General features: G+C 46.6%; 1 protein-coding gene across 5 annotated transcripts in view; it reads right to left on the reverse strand.

Moving 5' to 3' along the window:
- Nucleotides 1-642: 642 nt before the first annotated feature.
- MTMR4 (myotubularin related protein 4) overlaps nt 643-22,154 on the reverse strand; it is a 49,440-nt gene continuing 27,928 nt past the window's right edge. For all 5 annotated transcript variants that reach the window (XM_048518886.1, XM_048518887.1, XM_048518889.1 and 2 more), the window contains 16 exons: nt 21,769-21,885; nt 19,539-19,621; nt 18,887-19,053; nt 18,597-18,693; nt 17,297-17,410; nt 15,933-16,129; nt 14,510-14,638; nt 13,990-14,101; nt 11,867-12,062; nt 10,259-10,444; nt 8,852-9,022; nt 8,595-8,749; nt 6,452-7,670; nt 4,875-4,985; nt 4,155-4,243; nt 643-2,749 (listed from right to left, as the gene is read on the reverse strand). In XM_048518886.1, the coding sequence (XP_048374843.1) occupies nt 2,572-2,749; nt 4,155-4,243; nt 4,875-4,985; nt 6,452-7,670; nt 8,595-8,749; nt 8,852-9,022; nt 10,259-10,444; nt 11,867-12,062; nt 13,990-14,101; nt 14,510-14,638; nt 15,933-16,129; nt 17,297-17,410; nt 18,597-18,693; nt 18,887-19,053; nt 19,539-19,621; nt 21,769-21,885 (3,321 nt within the window). In that variant the 3' untranslated portion in view covers nt 643-2,571. The remainder of the gene's footprint in view (nt 2,750-4,154; nt 4,244-4,874; nt 4,986-6,451; nt 7,671-8,594; nt 8,750-8,851; nt 9,023-10,258; nt 10,445-11,866; nt 12,063-13,989; nt 14,102-14,509; nt 14,639-15,932; nt 16,130-17,296; nt 17,411-18,596; nt 18,694-18,886; nt 19,054-19,538; nt 19,622-21,768; nt 21,886-22,154) is intronic.

Below are 22,154 nucleotides of genomic sequence, written 5' to 3' on the forward strand. Positions count from 1 at the left end.
AACTCACCGCATGAGTAGAGCCCTTATTAAGGATTAAACGAAATAGGGCATTTGGAACCAGAAGTGTCCTTGCATGCGACTTAACAGTCAAATTCTGATTTTACAACAAAGTTTGCAAATGCATGGAGCAAGAGATGGCTGCAGACTTTCCCCAGTGGTTTTTCCTGGGTTGAACCAAGGCCACAATGGGGCCAATATCCCCCTCCCCCATACTTGCAGCTCAGAAATGATATGATCTGGTTGCACTGGCTATCAGAAGCCCAGCAACAACTAAAGACATAAAATTGGCTGGCTGCACAGGTGGGAGTGGAGCATTTGCATGACTGAAGGTGCGGGGCACAGTGGTTATAGCTCACCCTCTGTTGATGCCAGTTAACTTGGTATTCGGATACTCAAGCACCAAATAACAAGGCTTTGAGCGCAGTTAAAGAGGCTTCCCGTTGGCTTTTGCAAGCTCCCGGATGCCACCCTATCCCTCTGAGTTTTATTTATCAAAAGCTGCAATTCAGTTTATTTACCAAAAGCTGCCCAGAAAGGAACACAGCCCTAGCTAAAGCCACAAAAGGAGGCCCCACAGCAACCAACTGTGAACAGGAGAAGAGCATTCACTCACAACTCAATAATACATCTCAACAAAGCAGCACTAATATAGAGATTTTATTCAACTGTATTGAATTTCTTACAGCACATAGTTTTGTCACAAAGCTATTGATCTGATTCTGGAGGGTGGGTTTGTTTTTTCGCCTGGAGACAGTGACACAAATTCATGAGAGCTGAAAGGAGTTCTGATTAACCATGGCTGACTTCTTTCCCCCCCCCTCTCTTTTTCTCTCCAGGTTTTTGCTGTTGCAGTTTGTGCAAATGAGCTGAAAATGGAACCAGATCTGAACCCTCCTTCTTTCACACATATACACTTTTGTACAGATAAAGTTCAGAGTGTGGCAACTTAAAGAGATCCCACCTTTTAGCAAGAAGTAGTGACTTGCTCCCTGAAAGGGGCCATGGGGCAATTCAAGGGGAGATCCAGTGTCAAGAGGACAATACTGGCTTTTAGGCTCAAGACCAAAGCAGGCTGAAATGTGAAAGGTCGTGAAGTAGTAGAGAGAAACACGGAATCTGCTGACAATTAAAAAACCCAGCATAGGGTGAGATGCCGGCATAAATTCAAGTTTGGTCACGGAGAGGAGAGCGTTTTCGAGTTCCTACTCAGATAAGAGGCCTTGCACGTGCTTCCAACATGGAGGGTCTAAGGACCTTTGGATTAACTAGGAAAAAGAAATCTCACCACCCTGTTTCTTCTACATTCCCAAACTACAGATAAAAATGACATGGGCCCTGCTCATGAAAATTGGGGGAAATGTCAGCAGAATTTCTCTCCCCTTTCTGAAAGTGCCGATGGATACTTGTTTTGATGGAAGTGGAAGTCCCCAGAAGCGAGCAGCCAGAGCTCAGGAGACCTATTTCCAAACGAGGAGTTTAGCGAAGAACATTCTTGCAGTGATGGTCTTTTTACTGCCCCTTGCACCTTGAGTGACAGGAACAGGGAAAGGGTCCCCGTTAGCCAGTGTTCTCTCTCTCCCATTAATTATTGGCATCCCCCCGCCCTGCCCCCCCCCTCCGATTTATTTTCCAGACTACAGTTTTAAGTGCAGAGAAATAACATTAGCAGCATTTTGGACTGAAACCCTCAAGCACACTAAACAGCACGTTCCAGGAGGAAAAGAAAACCACGTAGTCTGCCTGTCCTCCAGGCATCAGGTTTTCAGGATAAAGAGCAACAAGAAATAGGGAGACACAAATGCAGCATCAAGGAGGGGAGAACACACCCGGTGGCGCGGATCCAGGGAGGCGCATGGTGTTGCTCCTGTGAAAACACCAGGCTGAAAACAGGTGCCTGACCCCCACAGCGGGGTGGGGCAGGACAGCAGCAAGCCAACCTTGACTCTGCTTTTCACATACAACAGCCCAGCTGCTAGGGCAAGGAGTCTGTTCCCTGAAAGGAGACAGGGAATGTGCAGAGAGACACTCCACTCGATAAGGGAGTCCCTTCCCTCCTGCTTTTGGTATTAGTGCCGGCCTTCAGCCCTCCAGGGCAGCGGTTGGCGAGCCAAACACTACTGAAATATGACTATTGCAGCCAGAGCTCTCCTGCAGACAGACCACCCTGAGGCTGCCTTCTTTCTTGCACAATTCAGCCTGCCTGCCTTTGTGAGGTGGGGCGGAGAGGGTCTTATTCTGATCATGCCTTCCTATTGCTTTGGGGAACAAGGCAGCACCTGCACCACATCACTTGCCAACCCTCCGAAGAAAGACACCGGGGTCTCCGATTCAGCCTCAGGTCTTCAGACCATGCACAGTACCAGGATGTGAGCCATATCATCACTCTTTAATCCAATTTCCTCATCTCCAATACATGGGGCACCAAGTGGGGAAAAAATCACCAACAGTGCATACAAGGCTCGGTGATCAAGTGCTGCGTTACCGACCTCCCCAGCTGCAGCAGAGGCAGCCCTTCCCTTCCAGTCTGCAAGTTGAAAAGGCCAGGCTTGGACAGGCTCCCTCTTCTGGCGTTCAGCTCGAAGCTGTGGCTATGGGCTTCTTCAGATGCTGGCTCATCAGCTCCCTGGCACGGGACACCTGGATGTGATCGTAGCAGGAGTTGCAGACGAGGACCGGATCGTAGAGCTGCTGATCAGGAATGGGCAGCTTCAGGTGGCAGCAGCCAGCACAGAACACATTCCCGCAGTTCCTGGGCAAAGGATACAAGATCGAGAAGGTCAAAGTTAAGCCTGGGCAAAATCAGGCCAGCACGTGGAAGATCTGGCCTTAAGAGAGGAGGCTGAGTTTGCCCACTGTTGGCTCAGGGGTGGATCTGCTGATATTGTGTGTTCTGTTCTCCTGCAGTCCCTTAGACCTAAGGAATGAACCTGCCTTGGGGACAGTGGAGTCCAGAATGAATCAATACAGTTCCTCACCAATGCGATGTACTTAAGTTTGCCTGCAGGTAGGAATGGAAGAAGAGTGGCTGTCATTGAGGGCCAGCATGGTGTAGTGGTTAAGAGCAGGTGGATTCTAATCTGGAGAACCGGATTCGATTCCCTGCTCTTCCACCTGAGTGGCGGAGGCTTTTCTGGTGAACCAGATGTTCCTGAACTCCTACACTCCTGCTGGGTGACCTTGGGCTAGTCCCAGTTCTTTCTCAGCCCCACCTACCTCACCAGGTGTCTGTTGTGGGAGGAGGAGGAAGGGAAAGGAGCTTGTAAGCCACCTTGAGTCTCCTTACAGGAGAAAGGTGAGATATAAATCCAAAACTCTTCTTCTTCCCTCACTCTGCTGCTCCTGCTTTGTCCTCCAGCATTTCCATCTCAACCCCACTATTTTTTCTCTCTCATACAATTAAGCTTCTCTCCCATCTTTTTGCCCTCTTGTAACCTGTATTTATTTTCTCTCTACAAGTTACCTCAGCCAACTACCTTAGCAATCTTCTTTTGACTAACCTCACCCACCCTAATGTCATCTCCATATACTCCCTTGATACGTATTGGCTATATCCATATTGTACATACACCCAATATCTTGTCTTGGTCTTTGATTATGGTATTGTATTGTATTATTCTCCCAAAGGGCTCTCTTAACTATATTCTATCATAGTTTAATAATTGTTGCTCAAGAGACATACGTGGTCCCATTTTCCCCCCAGAAATCCAAGGTTCAACTGTAAATATGCAACAACAGAGAACAGTATGTAAATAGTATTTCTAACGCCAAAAGATACAACTGCCTTGAGTAAGAGATGACAGGATATACGTTTCTAAAAAACAATTTCATTTAAAATGGTGATGTGTTTTCAACCGGTTTGAACAGGTCTACTTTTTGCTTGCATTAAATGGGAAACACCACATAACTCAACCCTAAGAATCTACAAACAGTCAACAATTAGACTGGTCATTGTTGTTTCTCAGGGTGGTTGTTGTTGTTTTTGGCCAAATGCAATTACAAGGAGATGCCATGGACTACTAATTCCTCCACCAACAGAAAACATTCATGGAATACTTCCATTTACTCTACTCCCCAATAAATATTTGGGATCCAATTATCAAGGGAGGAAAGAACCACATGAAACAAAGAGAAGTAAAAAAACGGTCGAGTGTTACCTGCAGTGGTGTCTGCGTTTGGCCAGCCAGAACTCACAATCACAGTTAAAGCAGTGTGAGGCCATGTGGTCTGGAACCCAGCGCGTGACCTGCAAAGGAACCACCATCACATTAAGGCCTATTTTGGTTTTGTCCCTTAGATTAATCAGTGTTCTGACTATATCAGTTTAAAAGCTCATTTCGAATTCTTTGGTGCAAGTACTTTGGTTTTCAAAAGGATGTTTAAGGACCGGGAAAGAATTCAGACGGGAGCAGTACAAAGATGATGGAAGTGGAAAAGGATGAGATGCAGGAGGAATGTTTCATCAAGAGAGAAAAAACAAGATGAACATTTTCAAGCATCTGGAAATAAGTTGGAAAGAGAACCACTATTCTCTGGAGTAAATATCAAGGTCAGGCTTGATGAAATTCTTTGTGCATCCTGACCACTGCCAGAGAAACAATACTGGAATGGGTAGGACCTATTCCCCAGAAGTGGAGGATTGTTCTTGTGAAAGGCAGCAAAGGGAAAGACAATCTGTTGCAACATGCTTTGAGGAGAGGTGGGTAAACAGAAATAGGAGTAGGATGGGTATTTTTGGAAATACTAAGCTTATCCTACAGTGTATCATCCTGCCTCTCACCCATCCTACTCCTATAAAATGCTATAATAGCTACCCCGAAAATACCACTCATTCTCCAGGATCACTGATGGTTATGCCAAGGAAATAAATGATGCACCTCAGTTTCCCTTTTATCAACTGGCTCCCAGCTCGCTTCCGACAGGCAATCTTCACTGTGGTCAGAGTAGAAATCCTCATTTTCACTGCCATCAGATTCCTTGAGACAGGTCTGCAAGGAAGGTGAAAACAGCCATTTTGCTACCTGGTTACATGTTGCACGTTTTGAGCTGCAGAACCTAACCACGCATTCAGATTTTCGAAGACTAGTGTCCAGGGGACCTGAAACCAACTCGGGTATCCTGCAGCCACACAGCAACTCTGATAATTTTTTTTTTTAAAGGCGAGCCTAAAAAGGCTCCAAATGTCAATGCTGGAGGCGGGATGTCTCCCGTCTTCCTCCCCAGGTGTTTTCCCCACATGGAAACAGTTTGTGTGTGTGTGTGGGATTTGCTGCTCCGTGTGGAATATTCCATTCACATATAGCAGCATAAATGGAGAAATAACTTTCCTCACAGCACTGTTTTGTCGTGAGGAAATACTTGGCGGGGGGGGGGGGGGCGGCAAGAGCCCTCCTCCTGCAGCTGAATCGCAAGCCTGTCAAGCCTCTCATTTATATTTTAAGAGTCATTTTCTGCAGCGGCTATACAGTTCCAAGGAACCTGGACCTAGTTTCTTGAAAAGTCAAGCACATAATGTGGCCCTCAGTTTCCCCAATACCCAACTAGGAAAGACTCTTCTCCAAGCAACAGAACAGAAGAGTGGGAGGGAGCAAAAAACGCCAGCAAGTGTTTTGGAAAACAGGCACGTGGAGAAGGAGGGAAATTTTTTTAAAAAATGTCCACAAACAGGAGGAACAGGGAGAAGGAAGGAACGGAAACCTGACAACCTATATGCCTGTCTGCTCTGCAGGAAACCTGCTTTATCCTGGATTGTGATGCAGAGCTTGTCGCCAGCAGAGGGGGAAGACTCAGCAGCTGCACACCCTCCCGTCATGCCTGGGCCCAGCTGCAACTGAGCAGTCCCATCCCTCCAGTGAACAACTGCCATCACAGGGAAGTGGGGAGCTGCAGCCCAGCACCCTCTTTTTTGTGCCTGTCCCCGGGCTGTGCTGAAAACCTTTACTCGCAGCATTTGAGATTTTTTGCTGATATTTGAATACAACAACATCAGAACTGATTTGAGAACTGTATTACCAACAGGATTTATGGTCCTTTCTGATAAAATAAAAATGGCTAAGCTTCTAAATAACTCTAATGTTGAAATCTCTGAAGCTGTTGCTATATTTTTACTCTGTGTACTGCAAGTTGCGCAATAATGATCTCCTTATTGTATTTGGAATTCTTGACACACACCGGTTTTATGCCTAATAAAGGTTTTGGATTTGGATTTGCTGATATTTGTATTGGCTTTTAAGTGCTGTTGGCCACTCTGGAGGCAATTTGTGGCTGAAAATAAGGATAAAAATGAAGTATAAGTAAGCAGGGGTGGATGATGGACAAATAATTCCACCCTTTGGGGCATGAGTGCATGTGAAGGTTTATAAGCCCTTTGGTCCATTCCATCTATGATTCTATGAGCCTTTGCTAAGCTGGGGTGGGTAAACCCCAGGAAGTGCCCCATGGGGTCGTCACTTACAAAGTCATCTTCATAGTCCATCTGCGGTTCGGCTGGAGGTGCGTAGCAATGGCGGATGTCCAATCTGATCTGCAGCTCTCGCACCTGCCTGCGCAGCTGCTCAACCTCCTGCTTGTAGGTGGCTTCGATCTGCCGTAACCTGTGCTGGATCACATCCGTGGGGAAGGGGAGCCCGTCGTCGTCTAGGTAGAGAGGAGAGACTGGGGAAGGGCTGTTTGGAGGCACGTGCTTGGTGCCGAGGGCCTGTTTCAGGTGGCAGGGGAGCCACAGCCGGCCAGATTTTGCAGCAAGGCCTGTGCAGTGTGCGCCAGAAGGGCCTGAGCAAGTTGGGGGCTTTGCACCTTCTTTCAAAGGCCACTGGCCACTAAGACACAATCCGGATGTCCAGAAGGGCCTGCTGCTCAGCCTTTTGTTACAGCAGCCATAGGAGAAGAGCCGCCGAGGACCCACATCACCCCCAGGCAGTGAAGTCCCCAGTCCCTGAAAACTGTCCCAGTTGGCTCCTAAAAGAGAGAATTCGCTGGTCTGGCTCTGTGAAATTCCTTTCCGCCACCACTCTGGAAGAGCTTTCCCCATTTGGCTGCCTTCTTCTCCATGCCTCACACAACTGCTTTTGCCATCCTCCTCCTTTTGGCCCCCTGGAGCATCCTGTTTTGGGACACTGGGGACTGAGGGGTTCCACGTGGGAGAACATGCCGAAGGCTGGATGGAAGGTTCCACAACGTCCCAAGCGCCATTGGATTCCATGCCAACACCTTTCACATTGCTGCAGGGAGATTGTTCCAATTGCTCCTCTGTTCTGACCAAATCCGCCAAAGGTTTCTTTCGCCCCAAAGCACTTTGTGTCGGGCAGGTGCCTTCCGTCGCTGCTGGACTCGCTTCGTTCACTGTTACCATCTCTGGAGAGATCCTATTCAATTTCTGTGTCTCCCCGTTATCCTGCTGCACACGAGGCTGATCGATTTTGTGACTGCCAGAGCAGCAACTCCCAGCCATCTGTGGAGGATGGAGGTCCTGCTGCTCGGGCACCTGAGACGGCTCCTCTCCTGCACTCTCGTTGCCTGCCGCTGCCTCCTCAGCATTAGGATGTCTGGGCTCCAGGCCTACCCTGACATCTTGACAGTGGTTGTTAAGATTTGGATCACTCGACGTGCGGGTCAGCAGGCTGCCAGGATCACAGGCTGAGAGCAGGTCATCCATGGATCTGGTCTTTGGTAACCTAAAACCGCAAGATATAGGCAAGGTATCACAGAATGAACACTTATCACCTAAGAAGGCCCCCATGGAGCCTACACTGGGTGACCAATGTCACACTTTTGAAGGAGTCGTGCTAGCTGGTTCCTGGTCTCAAAGTAACTCTTCACAGCCCACACAGCAGAACAGAGTGGTCCTAAGTGCAGCCAGTGTGATGAAGGGGTTAGGAGTAGTAGACTCTAATCTGGAAAACCAGGTTTGATTCTCCACTCCTCTACATGAGCAGCAGACTCTTATCTGATGAACTGGGTTTGTTTCCCAGGTCCTACACACAAAGCCTGCTGGGTGACCTTGGGCTAGTCACAGTGTGTTCAGAACTGTCTCAGCCCCATCTACCTCACAAGGTGTCTGTTGTGAGGAGCGGAAGGGAAGGAGTTTGTTGAGTCTCCTTATAGGAGAGAACGACAGAGTATAAATCCAAACCTCTCTATTTCATAGCTGCAAAAGCCTAATATTATCTAGAGACCCTTTTCCCCAGCTGCGAACGGTCAGCATGTCTACAATTAAGACCATTTGTCTCACGATGAACAGAAAAACCTGAGCTATCACTGGACAGGCATTCAGCCCATATAATGGGCTTGTCCATCTCAAAACGTGTCTGGCAAAGCCCACTGTCCAAAACATTCTTTGAAAAATGCCACGTATTCATTATGCACATTGAAGAATTCTTTCCTATCTTACATTCAAATGAGCTGTATATGACAAATACGACAACAACATAAACACCACCCACCAGGGTTTTCTCTCACAAGGGCCCAGCTGAAACTGGGGAAAGAGCTGGAAGAAATGTGGGGAGCACTTTAGACACAGGCCCAATTGAACAGTGCAAGCAGGTATCTCTAGAATCGTGACTGACAAGACTGAAAGAACTGGGCTCACTTTCTCCTACCTGTCAAGAGATCTGCTGCTAAATTCCTGACATTGGGATCCAGAAGGCAAGTAAAGGTCCATGCCCTCTTCTCCGAGGGGACACGGAGAGGACGCTGGGAGATACACTGCTGTCCAGAGGTGCAGTGCACGCACATGGCACACTGGGTGCAGCACCTGCCATGGGAGGAGAACAGACTCAGCAACAGAACAGAAAAACTCCCCCTGCTCTAAGCCTTCTTCCCTTGGGGGGGTGGGGGGGGAGGTTCCCCCACTCACCTGCTCACTTCCAGGCATGTAAAGCAGATTGTGGAAATTCTTGTTGCCGGCTCTCAGGAGGGACCACACGGAGCAGGTGCGCTTGGCAATGTTGTGCATCTCTCGCTCGCAGGGGCTGTTTCCAAGGAAGGTCCCATAAAGGCAGGAGTACGTATGTTGAACCAGTTTCACCTGCAGAATCGAGAGAAATCAGGGCTTTGATCCAACTCCCATAGGAGTCTTCAAGACCGCTTCTTTTTTTTAACCTTCTGGGTTAAAAACGCACAAGCCTCTGAACACAGCGGGTACCCAATAAACTAAACAAATGCAAGAGCGATGAATGATTACTTTGGAAGCTGGTGGGATTATCAATTTTCATCAGAATTCATGCAAAATATAAAACACTGAGGATTTTTCACTGTTCAGTGATTCAGCCTCATGATAATGTCGTAATCCTCACATCAGCTCAGAAAAGTAGGCCAGTGTTTTTATTCCATTTTATGAGCCAATGCAGTGCAGTAAAGAGTGGCAAACTCTAATCTGGAGAACTGGGTTTGTTCCCCTGCTCCTCCGCATGAAGCCTGCTGGGTAACCTTGGGCCAGTCACGGTTCTCTCAGGCTCTCTCAGCCTATGTGGAGGCAGGCAATGGCAAACGACCTCCAAATGTCTCTTGCCTTGAAAACCCTGCAGGGTCCCCGGGAGTCAACTGTGAGTTAATCGCCTATTCCGCCAAATTTTTACATAAACGTTTCACTGATGATTAAGAGGGGATTGGCTAGGAAGAGGCTCGCCTAAGGCTACCTGCTGAGTTCATGGCAGAGGTGAGAGCTGAAGGGGGGAACTGACCACGCTTCTTTCCTTGAGTCGCTATGCTATTACAGCTCCAGACCATGATCCAAACCTGCAACCAATTACTGGCCTAGCACGCTGCTGAGTGCAAGTAATATAAGAAAAGAGAAGAATGTGCAGCATACACCCTTGGACTCTTGTCAAATAGCTAGTGACAAGTGCAAATCCTGTTCTCTCTTACCAATTCAACTGAAATGTCTTACAGTGAAGTCTTTTTCAAATTTTGATCCCAGACCCAACAGTTTTGTTGTTGCCATCTTTCGGCTGACAGAGAACCCAAGGCCTCCGAAGAGCCTGTGGATTTCAGAAAAATCTGCTCTGGGAAGGATGGCGTCTTTATTCCACATAACCAACAGAGGCCCATCTAGGAACACGAGAGATTGGCTGTGAGGAGATAAAAGCTGAGCTCATCGATCAAGGGGAAAGCAAACCGTTGCAGAGCATTAATGTCACCACAATAGAGCATTAATGTCACCACAATCACAGCAACAGACAAGGTGAGGTCTTCAAAGGGAGCACTTAAATGCCAAACCATGTCTCCCACTAAAAAGCCAGCCTCAATGCCGGCTTGCTCTTACCAAGAAAGCTTCATTGAATTCAAAAAGGCAGGGGAATTGCTTGAGCAATTGGTGCACTGAATCGAGCCACTGCAGAAACACAGGGCACTGCTCGTTCTGATCTTCTGCCTTTTCTTGATGGCCGCAGCGATCCCCAAACTTGTGACCAAAATCCAGCCAGTCTGATTCAACCAACACCTGGAAACCCTGCCAGCAAAAGGAGAGTAAAAATTTCAGCGCACCGATCCCTCTGGACATGCCATAACAGAAGGCCTTAGTGTTTCTTTAGATGTGTCTCTTCCACTGTTCAGATTATAAAACCCCTCTTCTCAAATTGCTTTAGTGACCCCCCCCTACTCTTCTACAACCAGCATAATTTGCCTTCTCCTTACCTCTCCTTATCTCTCCATAGTCATGTTCCATTTTTCAGTCCCGCTTCTCATTATATCTTTGTCCATCTCCTCCATTCTGCCAATTCAGCCACCACAAGGCCCTTGGCTTTTTAATGCCATTCCTCCATTCTGCCCATTCTCCCTTGCATCCTCCTATAAGTAATTTCCTCCCTGACAATGCAAAATGCCACCTCTAGACCTTCAAATCTCTTCAAAACCCAACCTTTCTGCAAGGTCTTTGGCCCAACCCCTCGGTCCTCACCTCGGCTGCAACTACACGTGTATAACTGCCTCTGCTGACACCCATCCTTCTATTTCCTCTTTGTCATCCTTGTCTTCTTTCCCTCCCCTGTTCTCCCTATTGTCTGTCAGGGGTTAGAGGTTTTTGCCGAAACAATAAACTTGACAAGCCACCCAAAGTCTACAAGAAAGCACGTGGCCTGCTGCTTGATCAGCTAGAAATCCAAAATGAAACACATGGTCATTCCAGCTTTACAGAAAGATACAGGGTTTGGCCAGAATATGAACATTCAATGCCTACGATTAGGTCCTGTTAAATCAGCCAGCGTAGATGACATCTAAAGGGACAAGGAACCTGGGAGGTACCAAGGGGGTCCAAAAACATCACTTTGCTATCTACAAACAAGGAAAACTATACCAGGGATTGGGTGCTGTGTGGTTTCCGGGCTGTATGGCTGTGTTCTAGCAGAATGGAGAGAATGCTGCTAGAACACGGCTATACAGTCCGAAAACCACACAGCGCCCAAGTGATTCTGGCTGTGAAAGCCTTCGACAATACATATACCAGGGATCTCCAACGAGGTACCCATGGGTACCAGCCTATGTGTTTCCTGACACCCATCAACTCAAAGTGAAGAATCCATAATCAGCGTTCCTCCTCATTGCTAGCGTAGGAAATGTTTTAGGAGACCCTGAGAGGAACCATCTTCTTGTCTCTAGGCAGTTCACACTTGGAAACAGCAGCTTCCATTATAGAAGGACACTTGACTTGAACCTCCCAATGCTTTCTCACTAGGCCCAGTCTACATGCCAACCATTTTGTCGTTGGTCCCAACGCACGGCAGCTGGTTTACTGTAGCTCTCAAATCCTGTTTTCAAAAATGTAAAAGTGTTCAAAACCCAACAAAATTGGGGACCCCTGGGCTAAATTCACATGCGCACAGTTAGCGTTTCTTTAAAACCGCCAGCCCAATCCCATATGACAGTGGCCCTTCACCTCCATCGTCCTGTAGTAAGGGTCCAGCAGAATCTTTGCCAGGGCAACAATCTGGGGAGTTCTGTCCCAGCCATCTGAGCAATGGACTAGCACAGGGCGTCCTTCCCGGTCTACAGCGTTCGAGACCAACACAGCCGCCTTCAGCATGACGGAGAGGTGCTGCAGCCATTTGGTGCTCTCGAGAGCTGACAGCCAGCTGGAAAAGGTACACATGTGAAAGGGAGAACATTAAATCTGTGACTGACATAAGGAGTCACTGAAACCATCATATATAGAAAAAGAGGATTCCAGAGCCAACTGTAGGTGGGAAAGTCAACTGTACAGAAATGTTTGTACTCAGGGCTACCGAAAACACTGCTTTCATTTTCTTTTTTTCAGGGAGAAAAGAAAACACATATGGTTCTTGGATTGTCTTAAAAGAGTAAACATTCCTAAATGTAATAATTTCAATTGCAGCAACCAACAAGTTTACAAAACACAACGAGCCTAACACTACACAGAAAACTCCTTTTCAGCTCTTTAAACTACTAGCCCTCAAGAAGGTAGGAAAAAACACTTCCACGGCAGCCAGTGGAAAGAAGGTCGATGGGCCAAGAAGAAGAAAGACAGATGCCGAGAGGGAAATGATCAACCAAATGCACATGGGAGAGGCAGAATGCATTTGAAAAGGAATGAAAAGGACTGAGTGAGAGAAGTCAGGTAAAACAGCAGTAGAGAAAAGAGCCAGATCAGCCTTCAACGAATCTGCGAAGTAGCACGTGGCACAAGAGGCAGACCGGCAGAACTGGGCCAGTGAAAACTAGATTCAAACCCTTGAACAGCTATTACATTCAAATGGGTAACCTTGAGTCAGTCATAGCCTCAGGGTTTGTTGTGTGGATAAAAAGGAAGGAAATTATATGAATGTCACACTGACTGTCTAGGGAAAAGGGGTGGAAAAAGCCATTCTGAAACTAAAAAGATGCTTGGTGGGTCAGACTAACGATCAATGTATTTCAACTTCCTGCTTCCAGCAGTAGCCAGTTAGATGTCCCTGTAAGCCAGATTAGTGTAGAGGTTAAGAGCAATGGGTTCAAATCTGGAGAACCGGGTTTGATTCCCTACTCCTTTGCATGAGCAGCGGACTCTAATCTGGTGAATCTGGGCTTTACCCTGCTCCTACACATGAAGACTGCTAGGTGACCTTGGGCGAGTCACAATTCACTCCTAACTCTTTCAACTCCATCTAGCTCTTAAGGCGTCTGTGGTGGGGAGAGAAAGGGAAGAAATTTGTAAGCTGCTTTGAGTGTCCTTATGGTTGAGAAAAGAAGGATATAAATCCACACCCTTCTTCTTCTAAAAGCAAGGCATGCAGGTAATAGTCCCCTCTCACAAAGGTTCCATTTAGCCACCATTGCTGATCACAAACCAGTGGTCTCTTGGGAATTTCTCCAAGAGTTTGGATTTATAGCCCCCTTTCTCTCCTGTAAGAAGATTCAAAGAAGCTGACAATCTCCTTTCCCTTCCCCCCACAACAAACACCCTGTGAGGTGGGTGAGGCTGAGAGAGCTCCAATGAACCGTGACTAGTCCAAGGTCACCCAGCTGGCATGTGTTGGAGTGCACAAGCTAATCTGGTTCCCCAGATAAGCCTCCACAGCTTAAGTGGCAGAACAGGGAATCAAACCCGTTTTTCCAGATTAGAGTGCACCTGCTCTTAACCACTGCACCACGCTGGCTCTCCTGTGGCTCTAAAGCCACCAAAAGCTAGCAGCCATATCTTGTGGCAGTACATTCCATGTATGTTTTTTAAAAATGCATTTTCTCTGTTTCAACTCTACTGCCTATCAGTAATTATCTCCCTGTATAATCCCTTTGTGCCACTCATAACTTTTCAAGGCTTCATCGTATTCCAACCTTTAGATGTATTTCTGAAACATAAATATATTTATATCTGTCCAAAGCTTAAAGCACAGGAACCCTCTCCAGCAGGATGGGTCTTCATTTATATTAAGATCCCCATTTTCTAAGTTCTGGCAGCAGGAAGGAATGCCCACTGTAGTCCCATCTTGACCCCCTGACCTGGAAGCAAAGTTACCAGTCCATAGTAAACCGGGAATGTGGCTGGAAAGGTCTGGTACTTACTTGCTGGGATCCGGCATCTGACTGCAAACTGCCCGCAAGTACTGGAAGCTGTTTCGGATGGAATGGATGTTGGCCATGCCCATGAACACCACCTCACAGTTTGGATAATACTCTGAAACACAACATGGGTGGAAAGGTCAGCTGGTTGCCAGCCTTGAGCATCAGAGAGAGCATTTCACACCAGGAACTTAGCCACAAGTCAGCGGACAGGTCCTGTGTTAAAACCAACTCGGTCACAAAGAAACAACAGGACGTATAGTGCATAAGTGGTACATAAGTGCATAACTTCTTTATGAAAAGCAGTGGCTAAGTTTCCCAAAAGGACGCCTTGTGGAACCTCTTCATCCAATCACAAATAGCGCAAGGCGCCCTTTATGAACCCTCAGATCCCTAAATCAGGGAGCCCAAAAAGGCAGGAAGATGCAGGGTGGGGATGCTAGAGTGAAGTGGCTGAGCTCCTGCTCCTGCCCCCACCCCTTTGGGGTCCAAGGAGGGTTATGGCGCCCAATGAAGTCTGTACCTTCGCACTCACAGCCTCCTCCCTTGGCTCTGTTGGCAACAGCCGCGGTATAGGACCGGGCATCTAAGATCAACAGCTTTTGCGGCGTTGCTGAATTCTCCACACTTGTACCCGCCGTCAGTGATGAATCTGCAAAGAAAGAAGTCTGAATCATCCCATCCCTTGACTGAGTGCCAACACTACAAAATCTGCCCTGCAACATCCAATTCAAGAGAAAAGCTGAAGGAAACACAGGAGTGAGGAGTGTGGGGTGACTAGAACAGCCCGCTCACCAACTGAATTGGTAAACGTAGAATGAATGAAGGGAAACGAAACAGACCAAATATTTTCACTGTTGGAATGGGGACCTAAGATCAGATAACAGAAGTCTTTTTTTCCTTCTTTGCTATTTCCAGCTTCACTGGAGCCTTCCGGACGTTGCCTTAACAGTGACATGCAAAAGGAACCCAATACTTTCCTGTTTCTGTTGGGAATAACAGATAGCATTCAACAGCAGCCATTGCTCTCTGCAATCATATCACTACACTGAATGCATTAGGCCCCTGGTAAGACCACATCTACAATACCAATAACCAGTTTTAGCCTTGAGAACTGGTGCTCTACAGCAAAGAAGCTCAACTGCAGTGGTGAAGCGCCTAGGGGACGGGGGACATCTTGCACTGGACGCACGGCAGTGCGGGGGCATGGCGGGGGCCTTCTAGGGCGTGATGGGGGCGTGATAGGGCGCAGGGCACACACGCTACGGCTCTGCTCAACTGTAAAAGATCCAACAAAGAGCAACTTGAATGATTACAGGAGCAAACAACTGCGAAGGAATATTATCGCAAGTTAGAAATTCAGATGATGGTGTAACTGTAATAGTCATAAACTGGCAATTAACAATTTTTGACAATAAAGTTCTCATTGTGCTCCCAGCACTGTTATTCCGATTTCAGCAAGTTTAAGGCAGAACTGGGAAAATTTTTAATTCCCCACCTGTTGTCTTCTCTTTCAAGAGCAAGAAGAAATCTCCCTCAGTACAACTGTGGTCCCCTAGGAACATACATGAAGATATTTTCTCTGTTACAACCTTCTGATAGTGTATCAGCTGCTAGTGCTTGTGGATCAAGGTGATTTGGAATTTAGGGGATGATTTATGAAGGACTGGGGAGAAGCAGCCTTGTCTCGGCACATGGGATTGACTTAGAAAGGATGCCATTGTTAACAGCAACAAGCCACTGTTAACAGTTTTTATTTAAAATGTTTATATCCCACTTTTCTCCTTATCACTGGGACTCAAAGCGGCTAGAAAGGAACCAGAGTCAACATTACTCAGCAAAAAGGAACCAGAGTCAACATTACTCAGCAAAGGGACCAAATTCTGCCAGGAAAATGCAGCCCTGAAGTAAACAAGGAGGAGGAGAACAAAGCCCATCTCACTTACCAAACCCTGCGTCGCAAGCCTCGTTCCCATCGCTAAGCCCAGAATGTGGAGTCCCCCCAGCCACCCTCTGGCCAGGGTTCAAGGCACAGGCTTTGGCAATGGAGGTCACCAGGTACTCATCGTCCGCATTGCGCCAACCCCACCAGCTGATTTCGGGCTGGCTGCAGCGTGCAATCACTGCCCCGTTGCGCAGGTGTCTGAAATGGAAAGCAGGCTCATCTAGATCTTGAATCCAGGGCCCTGCTCCAAAAGCCAGTCATTACATGACTTCATTTTCTTCGCTCGAAAAATCAAATCACGACTTTTAAAACAGACAGGCCTCTAGGCAATGCACAAACAATACAAGCTGGTTTATGTGAGACCGGCAGGTCAAATCACAGGATTCTGACATGATAGCAAACTTAGACTCCACCAGAGACCATCAGTTAGCATGGATTTTCCAGCTGACAAAGTGAGGGTAGGAGAAAAGAAAAAATATCCCTGCGTTTTCCAGGATCTTGGGGGAAAATATTATAAAATGTCTTTACTGGGGGAGGGGGGTCTCTATATTTTGCTTCCACAGTAACAGTTAGTGAAATAAGTTATTGAAATAAAATGTTCTGAGGTACGCAGATTCTGTACAAGAAGTTAGCGAATACTACCGAGAACTCAGTCCTACAATGGCCCTGTATGTAAGGAACTTTGTTCAAAACTTTGGTGAACAGCAATAGAGGTTCTAAGGTCAAGTTCATAATCACAGTCATGGCCATGAACTCAAAGACCAGGAGTTTTCAGCCTTTCCAGACATGGAAGGTGGGACCTGCTTCTTTTAATTTCCCTCCTGAAAATGCACATGATAACAATGCAATTGGCAGACACTGTGACCAAGCTATGGTCTTGCCCAACCAGTTAAAAGTCAATCAGACAATCTCTCCAAACGCAGGATACTCTACAGCTGTGTGAAGACCTTGAGGCGCTTTTAGGTCTGATTTTGGTCAACAGATTGACAAGAAAATGAAAAATAAGGCATCTGATAGGCACTCATACCATTTTATTTTGGGAATCTCCAAGGAAAGACAGTCTTCTAGCTTTCCTTGGCATATTGTTCCAGTTCTCAACTCTTTTTTTTAAGTTCCTAACCTAAATTTAATTTCCCTGGTTAAAAGCTGGGACTTTCCGACCTATTCTTGGTGGACAAAATAAAGAATTAACATCTCACTGAAGTTCTGCAGTGCAAGAAAAAGTGGACGGAGTTGGGCGTGAGTAACAGATCGAGCCCCTCAAGAAATAAGTCCTGAAAAGGTCTACACATTGCAGCAACTCCATCAACGCATCCTGTTCCACTGTTCCTGAATTTGTGCTCTTTACTGTAGATGTTTCAATACCTGTACACAACCACTGGAATCCGCTTCCAAGACCGAAAGGAAGCCACGTTCTCCAGCTCCTTGTCAGCGATCCAGACAGGAACGAGGAGCTTTTGCGGATAGCTGGTACATAACCTAGGGAAGAAAAGCCACAGAGTCTAACCCTGAGACAGGGGTAACTGCAACAACATTAAACGTCAAACCTTCTTAACTTGTAAGGAAACATATATTGAGTGATAACTGATCAGCTCTTTTGATATTTGGTTGGAAACAGGAAACCTGATGCTCTTGATTGATGATAAAGTGGCTATCAGGTACTAAGAGAATATAGTCTTTAAAAGGCAGTGCTGATCTAGAATCTTTGTATGTAGCAGTCTTGAGTCTGCTTTTTGGGGAAGGGTATTACCAGGGGCAGGGAAGCATGACTCTGATTGCAGCCTTTTGTATTCTGCCCTAGGATTGAGTAGCAACCTTCTTGTGGTGAGCCGAACTGGAAAAATCTTACGTTTTGGATATCTAAAGTCTATATCAAACAAAGTGGGTGATTCTGTTGCAGGGAAAGCAACATGTTCTCTCCCACCCATGCCTGGGCCCATAATGGAAGGGATCCAGCGAAAACGGGGGAAGAGCATACAATGAGGCCCAGGATCGGCTGGAGCAATTTGCAGCACAAAACACATCCATCCACATGATAATGATAAACATTTTTGAGGCTGGAGAGAGAAAAGGCAGCAGTGGAGCACAATTCCATTGCACCCAGACACATCCCTTGCTAAGAACAGCTTTCCAAAACCCTTAAATATACTGTTGAAAGCTTTCACAGCTGGAATCGACTGACCATTGTGTGGCCGTGGTCTGGTGGTTTTAGCTTCTAATGTTTTGCCTGCCCGTGTCTGGCATCTTCACTGGTGTGTCACAGGGCGTCTTACCATGACATGCCTCTGAAGTTGGGGGGCAAAATGTTAGCAGCTAAAACCACCCGACCACAGCCACGCAGCCTGCAAAACCCACAACAACCACTTTTAAATATATTTTACTTATGCTTGGGCTTTTCAATTACTGTAAGGGGCTGAAAAGCAGGGTCAACAATCCAACAGAGATAGCATTTTGTTGCTATGTTGCAAAGTCAGTACCACATTTTTATTCTGAAATGCATCCAGTGTCTTGTGCTTCCATGGCAAATGCTGGCCCAGAACTGTCCCAACAGGGTGGCTGTTTTGTCTCTTGCAGGAAGACCAGGCCAAAACAAACAAACAAACAAACAAACAAACAAACAAACAAACAAACAAACAAACAAACAAACCAACCCCCAACTACTCACTTGTAATTGTTGTTGATGTCAGAAACCCTCCAAACATTCTGCAAGTCAAAGCCCATCCGAGCCAGCTCCATCTCAAACCGGTATTTCACATTGTCCCCTGCAAAGGCACACATGGTTAAAGAGGCTCCACGCAGAGGACTCCAGACACTAGGATGTCATGGATTCCAGTGGAGCTTTTAATAGGTCTGTGTACTGAACAAGACGCAACAACAAGATGCTATGCCAAGGGGCTGCCAAAGTCACCCCCACAGCCGTTCAGAACAGATATCACAAGCTCCGTGGGAACTTACCTGGGCGGCAGAGGTGGGCATGTTGGTCCTCCTCATCAGCACAGACCCCCAAGCACCAGGCATGATAAGCAAACGCAAACAGATCTTCTGGCTTTGTGGGGCGAGCGATGGCTCGGCTCAGCCGCTTCAGCCACTCCTGACATTGCTTGAAAGTAGAGAAATGGCACCTGCAACAGACAGAGGTGCATGCTCTCACCTGGTGCAGGTAAGCCGCACTGTCAGGTAGGGGAATCTCTGTTGAACAGGAAATGTAAAAATAAGCATATACAAAAAATCTGAATGTCATGAGTGCTGTACTGCGCACCTTTTCCCAAGACTAGCGGCAACGGCAGCTAGCCTAGATGACTCATGCAAACAGAATTTAGGCAGCTTAATCCAGGACAAGTTTATCAATGACAATTAGCCATGGCAGTTACATGGAACCTGCATGGACAGAGGCAGTCTACCTCTGAGAATTAGATGTTAGTGAAAACTGCCTCCAGGCATCCCTGGGGCTGCTGTAGGATGATCGGACTGATCCTACATGGCAACAGTTAGGTTTGGGTGACAGCAGATTGGCTACAGGTGGGTGGTCACCCTGCAGAATAACGAGCCCAATTCTTCCACTCTGGCCCAGCCATAATACCCAAGATGGCATAAGGCAACAAGCTACCTGACTACTTTGGAATCCTTGCATACAATGTGCAGCTGAAACATGTCCCGACTCTCCACGCTTTCCATCATCCTCAAAGGCACCTAAAAACAAAGACCAGGCACAAGTGAACAGGCAGGTACTACACCTGCATGATTCTAGGGCTCCCAGCAAGACTAGGGCGTGGCACCTGGCTCTAAAATGCATGCAATCCTAAATGCCACGTGGGAGCAATTTCACAGGTTGAATACTAGCAGTAAATGTGGAAGGTATAGAAAGGGATAAAGATGTAGAGGCCCAGGGGGCAAAAAAAGAACAGGGGGGGGGAGGTGTTGCTTTTTTCACCTCTTAATTTTATTCCCAATGGAAAGATTGGAAATTTGAAGACCACTGAAAAACTATGATATATTTTTCTCTTTGGGAATGACAAGATTTTACTTACCCCCAAATGTAAAGAATGTAGCTTTTATTTAAGAAACCTACAGCAGTGGTTCCCAACCTGGGGCAGGCGTACCTCCAGGGGTTTGCATCAGAGCATTGAGGGCACACGAAAAAAAATTACATGACGGGTTTGCTAATAGGGGAGTACAGTTTTAGGGAAATGGGTTGCCAAAGGGTACGTGAGTGAAAAAGGTTGGGTATCACCGATCTACAGCATTCAAGCATGTTTCTGTCCAAATAATACGCTTGCTTTTGTTTTAATACAAAATATCTGTTTATGACTTATTTTCCCCTACCTCTTGAATGGTAAAAATGAAGGTCAAATGTACCAAAAGTTGCAATGAGGGTAACCGTTTGCAGATCTAGTGCAAGATATATGTATTTGCAATGTTGATTGTGTGTGTGTGTGTGTGGGGGGGGAGCATTTACTTTAAAAATCCACAAATATGCAAAGTAGTACAATTTTATAGGTTCTCATTTATAAATTATGCATTTTATGCGGTTAAAGCAATAAAGGAAGTTTAGGATTGATTAGGAACTAAAATCCATTTTTTTTCTCCCCAAGGACAAAACCCTTTGTCATGACTTCAAGATTTCTAGAAATGTTACATCTCCAGACAGAAACATATCTAGGGGAAGAGGGAGAGGATTTCAGGAAGAAGGGCACTCAGTTAGACCAAAGAGCCGTGAACAATCGTTTCACGAGACCAGAAATCGCAATTCAGCCCGTCTGGAAAATTGGAAACGTTCAAGCTCATAGGTTCAACTTGACAGAAGGGTTCACATGTTAGCTTTTAGGTCACAGCAACAAAGTGGGCACTCAATCCCAATTGTAACTCGCAACTTATCTCGTAGAAATGGGAGTTGCAGAGGCCTTGTAAACACAAAAATTGCAGCAGCTGCCTTACCTAACACACCTGATTTGCATGGGTTTCAGTTCCTATTTGGGGGTGAGCTTTTATCAGAGAAGCTAGGAGGGGACTGGGTTGAAAGGAGGGTAGCTTCACTCTTCCTCTTTCTCAAGGGGTCCTTCATGCACAGGAAAGAGGAGTAGACGCAGCCAAAGCAAGAGGTAGATCAGTTGGAGATGACCATAGAAGTCACCCATCTTGCGAGATGGCTCTGGTCCATGCATGGCTTAAACAGGCTATCTAGTACCAAGAGACTGAGGAACAGGAAAAATCTAGGGGCCCCAACACAGCAGAGTCAGGTTCTATGACACAGTACCAAGAATGTTCTAACATGCATTTCACCCCCTCCATATATTAATTCTGGCTTCTCAGTACCAATCACTGCACAAAGTAGTATGGAGGAAGCAGAATATTCTTATGTCCTCCCTACGGGCACTTTCACACATGCAGAATAATGCACTTTCAATGCACTTTGCAGTTGGATTTCACTGTGCGAAATAGCGAAATCCACTTGCAAACAATAGTGAAAGTGGATTGAAAGGGCATTAGTCTGCACGTGGGAAGGTGCCCCAAATAAAGCATGGCCCTGGTTTTGTTGAAGCAATGCAACAAAAACCGAGTTTCCTGCTCCCTTGAAGTGACAGGCTGGCAGTATTTCCTTTCCTTGCTGGTGTACCGGTTATGCGGAAATATATGCTCTGCACACAGTCTGGGTTCATCAGGAGCACAGAATGGGTGTGAAAGGCCCAAAGGGGCCATTTTGAAGCAGAGGTGAAAGGGTAGACCAGATGGCCTTCTAGCTCCTTCCAATTTCCTTTCAAAGGTACAGGGAAGCCACCTCCAACACAAAACCACAGACCGCCGGCAGAATAAGCTGCTTCACACTGAGAAAGACTTACGTTGATTACAGAGTCCTTAAACTTGATATGGAGCCGGTAGTTGGAGATAGCAATGATGGCGTCGCTCGCATGGCCCAGGTATTCCACACCCTCTCCCTGGAGCACTGTAAATGGAACCTAGGAGGAGGCAAAAGTGCAGAGCTGAACCAGATGCCGTCCAGATAATCAGGGTCTTGCAAATGCTGCCTTGAGCAGGTTCTGGAGAGGCAGAGTACAAATAACATCCCCCCACCCCACAGTTCTTCTAGGCTGGAAAATGGATAAGAATAGAGCCAGCGTATTATGAAATAAAGAAAGCAAGGTCCAGGCACTACACTGGGGTCACCCAGCCTGCTGTATTTCTCAAATGTGAACAAATACTGGCAAAATACAGAAGCCGTGTATTG

The sequence above is a fragment of the Sphaerodactylus townsendi genome, linkage group LG16, assembly GCF_021028975.2.
Source record: "Sphaerodactylus townsendi isolate TG3544 linkage group LG16, MPM_Stown_v2.3, whole genome shotgun sequence".
Taxonomy (NCBI): domain Eukaryota; kingdom Metazoa; phylum Chordata; class Lepidosauria; order Squamata; family Sphaerodactylidae; genus Sphaerodactylus; species Sphaerodactylus townsendi.